This window comes from Biomphalaria glabrata, chromosome 4 (assembly GCF_947242115.1).
Source record: "Biomphalaria glabrata chromosome 4, xgBioGlab47.1, whole genome shotgun sequence".
NCBI lineage: Eukaryota > Metazoa > Mollusca > Gastropoda > Planorbidae > Biomphalaria > Biomphalaria glabrata.
The window spans coordinates 23378278-23384709 of record NC_074714.1 but is presented as its reverse complement, the minus strand read 5'-3'; the positions used below and the strand labels follow the sequence as shown (position 1 = coordinate 23384709).

At 44.0% G+C, this 6432-nt stretch overlaps 1 protein-coding gene across 1 annotated transcript; it reads right to left on the bottom strand.

The window, feature by feature from the left end:
* Positions 1–2002: 2002 nt before the first annotated feature.
* LOC129925928 (uncharacterized) lies at positions 2003–5929 on the bottom strand. The gene is made up of 2 exons (XM_056027520.1): positions 5898–5929; positions 2003–5675 (listed from the first exon to the last, which is right to left on the bottom strand). The coding sequence occupies exons 1-2, from the start codon at positions 5927–5929 to the stop codon at positions 2003–2005; spliced, it is 3705 nt and encodes a 1234-aa protein (XP_055883495.1).
* Between the last annotated feature and the right edge of the window lie 503 nt (positions 5930–6432).

The window sequence follows — 6432 nt, the reverse complement described above, 5'->3', positions numbered from 1 at the left end:
TGATTCGGTAAACTTGAGTACGACTTGGTTCAGCTTTAGGAGACCTGGAGCGACACTGGGAAGTGTGTCGTTGGTCTGTTCTGTGGAATACGGCTCGAGGAAAGTTGAGAAGAGATGAATTGCAACGAAGTGAAGAGATGTATTGCAACGAAGTATAGCTAACTGTAAACTGACAGATATTGTACAGTCTTCTACGCTACATGTTCAAGTAACGAATCGTTAGAGTTAATAGTCATTAAAGTTATATGAAACTGAAAGTTTAGTCGTCAAGTTCTTTGCAGTGTTTTTATTTGTGTGCCTACTAATACTTCTAGCCAGAAGATTCAGAAATACGTAACAATATAGTAGATTCAAGATTCTATATCTATTTCTAGATCTAGAATTAGATCTAGTTCTAGACCTAGACTAACATCTTGAATCTAGATTTAGATCTAAAACTAGGTCTAGATCTAGCTAGGTCTATGTCTAGTTTGTATGACAAATGACAATGGAGATATTAATTTTTATTTGCGAGGGGAAAGTCTTGTCATTGTAGCATCATTTCCTTTATTTATATTTAAAATCCACTGTCTATTACTGTCTGTCTCTCTTTCTCACTTTCTGTCTCTCTCTCTCACTTTGTCTCTCTCTAACCTTGTCTCTTTCTCTCACTTTGTCTCTCTCTCACACTTTGTCTCTCTCTTACACTTTGTCTCTCTCTCACACTTTGTCTCTCTCTCTCACACTTTGTCTCTCTCACACTTTGTTTGTCTCTCTCACACTTTATCTCTCTCTCTCACACTTTGTCTCTCTCTCACACACTTTGTCTCTCTCTCACACTTTGTCTCTCTCTCACACTTTGTCTCTCTCTCTCACACTTTGTCTCTCTCTCTCTCTTTCTCTCACACTTTGTCTCTCTCGTTCTCACGATCTCTCTCTCTCTCTCTCAGACGATCTCTCTCTTATCTTTCTCTCACTTTCTTTAACTCTCTCTCTTTCTCTCACACTTTGTCTCTCTCGTTCTCACGATCTCTCTCTCTCTCTCTCTCTCAGACGATCTCTCTCTTATCTTTCTCTCATTTTCTTTAACTCTCTCTCTTTCTCTCACACTTTGTCTCTCTCGTTCTCACGATCTCTCTCTCTCTCTCTCAGACGATCTCTCTCTTATCTTTCTCTCACTTTCTTTAACTCTCTCTCTTTCTCTCACACTTTGTCTCTCTCGTTCTCACGATCTCTCTCTCTCTCTCTCAGACGATCTCTCTCTTATCTTTCTCTCACTTTCTTTAACTCTCTCTCTTTCTCTCACACTTTGTCTCTCTCGTTCTCACGATGTCTCTCTCTCTCTCTCTCTCTCTCTCTCTCTCAGACGATCTCTCTCTTATCTTTCTCTCACTTTCTTTAACTCTCTCTCACTCGCACTCTTTTACACACATAAACACACTCTCATCAACCCTCCCTCCACTCTCTCTCACTTTCTTTCCCACAATATCTCTTCATCTTTCATTCTCGCCCTCTCTCTCTTTCTTCTTATTGTCTCTCTACTTCTCTCTCTCTCTCTTTCTCGCTCTTTTTTTCTGTCTTTGTCTATTGGTCTGTTTTCTCCCTCATATTGCTGCATTTACTCAGCTTGTATAGATAGTACCATTAAAAAAAATGTTAATGTCGTTAAAATCTCCATCATGTTCCTATTTACTACACTAGTGTAGCAGAAAGAAGACAACGGCTAGATGATTATTACATTATTTTTAAAACATAACTTTTAAATGCTTATTTATTATCGACGTGCGTAAACATTGGATTGCATTGAAAATTTGGCGGGAAAACATGACTGTATCTTGCAGACTACTTTTACCAATTGAAACTTCTCATTAACAGTGAGTTGTCCTCAGGCGACACATCATCATCTTCAGGATATTGATCTGAGTTCCTCGTCCTTTTCCGCACCCACCCTACACACCCCCCTCCCCCACCGAAACACAAATTCACCCGTTATGTGCCTATGCGTCACTGGTTGACATCACCATCAAAATTGTAGCTCCATTTGAGTGATTCTAGCACCTGCAGGCTTATCACTCTTGGAAGAGACAGTGATTCTAGCACCTGCAGGCTTATCACTCTTGGAAGAGACAGTGATTCTAGCACCTGCAGGCTTATCACTCTTGGAAGAGACAGTGATTCTAGCACCTGCAGGCTTATCACTCTTGGAAGAGACAGTGATTCTAGCACCTGCAGGCTTATCACTCTTGGAAGAGACAGTGATTCTAGCACCTGCAGGCTTATCACTCTTGGAAGAGACAGTGATTCTAGCACCTGCAGGCTTATCACTCTTGGAAGAGACAGTGATTCTAGCACCTGCAGGCTTATCACTCTTGGAAGAGACAGTGATTCTAGCACCTGCAGGCTTATCACTCTTGGAAGAGACAGTGATTCTAGCACCTGCAGGCTTATCACTCTTGGAAGAGACAGTAATTCTAGCACCTGCAGGCTTATCACTCTTGGAAGAGACAGTGATTCTAGCACCTGCAGGCTTATCACTCTTGGAAGAGACAGTGATTCTAGCACCTGCAGGCTTATCACTCTTGGAAAAGACAGTGATTCTAGCACCTGCAGGCTTATCACTCTTGGAAGAGACAGTGATTCTAGCACCTGCAGGCTTATCACTCTTGGAAGAGACAGTGATTCTAGCGCCTGCAGGCTTATCACTCTTGGAAGAGACAGTGATTCTAGCACCTGCAGGCTTATCACTCTTGGAAGAGACAGGGATTCTAGCGCCTGCAGGCTTATCACTCTTGGAAGAGACAGGGATTCTAGCACCTGCAGGCTTATCACTCTTGGAAGAGACAGGGATTCTAGCACCTGCAGGCTTATCACTCTTGGAAGAGACAGGGATTCTAGCACCTGCAGGCTTATCACTCTTGGAAGAGACAGTGATTCTAGCACCTGCAGGCTTATCACTCTTGGAAGAGACAGTGATTCTAGCACCTGCAGGCTTATCACTCTTGGAAGAGACAGTGATTCTAGCACCTGCAGGCTTATCACTCTTGGAAGAGACAGTGATTCTAGCACCTGCAGGCTTATCACTCTTGGAAGAGACAGTGATTCTAGCACCTGCAGGCTTATCACTCTTGGAAGAGACAGTGATTATAGCACCTGCAGGCTTATCACTCTTGGAAGAGACAGGGATTCTAGCACCTGCAGGCTTATCACTCTTGGAAGAGACAGTGATTCTAGCACCTGCAGGCTTATCACTCTTGGAAGAGACAGGGATTCTAGCACCTGCAGGCTTATCACTCTTGGAAGAGACAGGGATTCTAGCACCTGCAGGCTTATCACTCTTGGAAGAGACAGGGATTCTAGCACCTGCAGGCTTATCACTCTTGGAAGAGACAGTGATTCTAGCACCTGCAGGCTTATCACTCTTGGAAGAGACAGTGATTCTAGCACCTGCAGGCTTATCACTCTTGGAAGAGACAGTGATTCTTGCACCTGCAGGCTTATCACTCTTGGAAGAGACAGGGATTCTAGCACCTGCAGGCTTATCACTCTTGGAAGAGACAGGGATTCTAGCACCTGCAGGCTTATCACTCTTGGAAGAGACAGGGATTCTAGCACCTGCAGGCTTATCACTCTTGGAAGAGACAGGGATTCTAGCACCTGCAGGCTTATCACTCTTGGAAGAGACAGGGATTCTAGCACCTGCAGGCTTATCACTCTTGGAAGAGACAGGGATTCTAGCACCTGCAGGCTTATCACTCTTGGAAGAGACAGTGATTCTAGCACCTGCAGGCTTATCACTCTTGGAAGAGACAGTGATTCTAGCACCTGCAGGCTTATCACTCTTGGAAGAGACAGTGATTCTAGCACCTGCAGGCTTATCACTCTTGGAAGAGACAGGGATTCTAGCACCTGCAGGCTTATCACTCTTGGAAGAGACAGTGATTCTAGCACCTGCAGGCTTTTCACTCTTGGAAGAGACAGTAATTCTAGCACCTGCAGGCTTATCACTCTTGGAAGAGACAGTGATTCTAGCACCTGCAGGCTTATCACTCTTGGAAGAGACAGTGATTCTAGCACCTGCAGGCTTATCACTCTTGGAAGAGACAGGGATTCTAGCACCTGCAGGCTTATCACTCTTGGAAGAGACAGGGATTCTAGCACCTGCAGGCTTATCACTCTTGGAAGAGACAGGGATTCTAGCACCTGCAGGCTTATCACTCTTGGAAGAGACAGGGATTCTAGCACCTGCAGGCTTATCACTCTTGGAAGAGACAGGGATTCTAGCACCTGCAGGCTTATCACTCTTGGAAGAGACAGGGATTCTAGCACCTGCAGGCTTATCACTCTTGGAAGAGACAGGGATTCTAGCACCTGCAGGCTTATCACTCTTGGAAGAGACAGGGATTCTAGCACCTGCAGGCTTATCACTCTTGGAAGAGACAGTGATTCTAGCACCTGCAGGCTTATCACTCTTGGAAGAGACAGTGATTCTAGCACCTGCAGGCTTATCACTCTTGGAAGAGACAGTGATTCTAGCACCTGCAGGCTTATCACTCTTGGAAGAGACAGTGATTCTAGCACCTGCAGGCTTATCACTCTTGGAAGAGACAGTGATTCTAGCACCTGCAGGCTTATCACTCTTGGAAGAGACAGGGATTCTAGCACCTGCAGGCTTATCACTCTTGGAAGAGACAGTGATTCTAGCACCTGCAGGCTTATCACTCTTGGAAGAGACAGGGATTCTAGCACCTGCAGGCTTATCACTCTTGGAAGAGACAGTGATTCTAGCACCTGCAGGCTTATCACTCTTGGAAGAGACAGTGATTCTAGCACCTGCAGGCTTATCACTCTTGGAAGAGACAGTGATTCTAGCACCTGCAGGCTTATCGCTCTTGGAAGAGACAGTGATTCTAGCACCTGCAGGCTTATCGCTCTTGGAAGAGACAGGGATTCTAGCACCTGCAGGCTTATCGCTCTTGGAAAAGACAGGGATTCTAGCACCTGCAGGCTTATCGCTCTTGGAAGAGACAGGGATTCTAGCACCTGCAGGCTTATCGCTCTTGGAAGAGACAGTGATTCTAGCACCTGCAGGCTTATCACTCTTGGAAGAGACAGGGATTCTAGCACCTGCAGGCTTATCACTCTTGGAAGAGACAGGGATTCTAGCACCTGCAGGCTTATCACTCTTGGAAGAGACAGTGATTCTAGCACCTGCAGGCTTATCACTCTTGGAAGAGACAGTGATTCTAGCACCTGCAGGCTTATCACTCTTGGAAGAGACAGTGATTCTAGCACCTGCAGGCTTATCACTCTTGGAAGAGACAGTGATTCTAGCACCTGCAGGCTTATCACTCTTGGAAGAGACAGTGATTCTAGCACCTGCAGGCTTATCACTCTTGGAAGAGACAGTGATTCTAGCACCTGCAGGCTTATCACTCTTGGAAGAGACAGTGATTCTAGCACCTGCAGGCTTATCACTCTTGGAAGAGACAGTGATTCTAGCACCTGCAGGCTTATCACTCTTGGAAGAGACAGTGATTCTAGCACCTGCAGGCTTATCACTCTTGGAAGAGACAGTGATTCTAGCACCTGCAGGCTTATCACTCTTGGAAGAGACAGTGATTCTAGCACCTGCAGGCTTATCACTCTTGGAAGAGACAGTGATTCTAGCACCTGCAGGCTTATCAAGAGACAGGAAACTGTTGAAAGTATGTATTGGCTGTAGTGGTGTAATATCTTATAAAATACAGACGTTGCTTCAAAACAAGAAGATGGTCACGGTCTGAAATTGATAACTAACAGACTGATAAATTTAACAGACGGATAAACCAACAGACTGTTAAACCAACAGACAGATAAACAAACAGACAGATAAACTAACAAACTGATAAACTAACAGACTGATAAACTAACCGACTAACTGGAAACCAAAGAAATGAATCATTGGACTCATCTGCTAATACTGCTAGTTCGGTGTCCAATGTCAGAGGTGGTAAGAGGATCAAAATGTAAATATCTCATTCAAGTTTTAAACATTTTGTAAAGGTACACAAAGAATATATATATTCATATGAAATGACTGGTCGTGAGGTAAGTGCATTGAACTTTGGTCTAGATGGTGCCGATTCTACTCCTGTCCGCTGCCATCCAGCGCCGTCCTGCGGAAGTTTTTTTCTAGGATGTCAAGTTGTTGTTTTTTTTTAATTCTGAAGGATCATCCAAAAAGTACTAAAACTAACAAACGAACTGACCAACACCGGACAGTATATACATACATATGTGTTTGTGTGTGTGTGTGTGTGTGTGTTCTAAGATAATTTTTTTGCACTCTAAAAGTGAATTTCAATTTTTAAGATCCTATTTATAACAGACTGGGAGAGAAAAAGAATATAAAACTATATGAAGAAATGTGTTGACAATAGAATGGAGTCTAAAGAAAAACGCAAGAAAAAGAAA

Coding starts and splice junctions, on each gene's coding strand:
- LOC129925928 (XM_056027520.1), bottom strand. CDS start 5,929: ATGAGTCCAATGATTCATTTCTTTGGTTTCCA. Junction 5,676..5,897: donor ATTCATTTCTTTGGTTTCCA/GTTAGTCGGTTA, acceptor TACTTTCAACAG/TTTCCTGTCTCTTGATAAGC.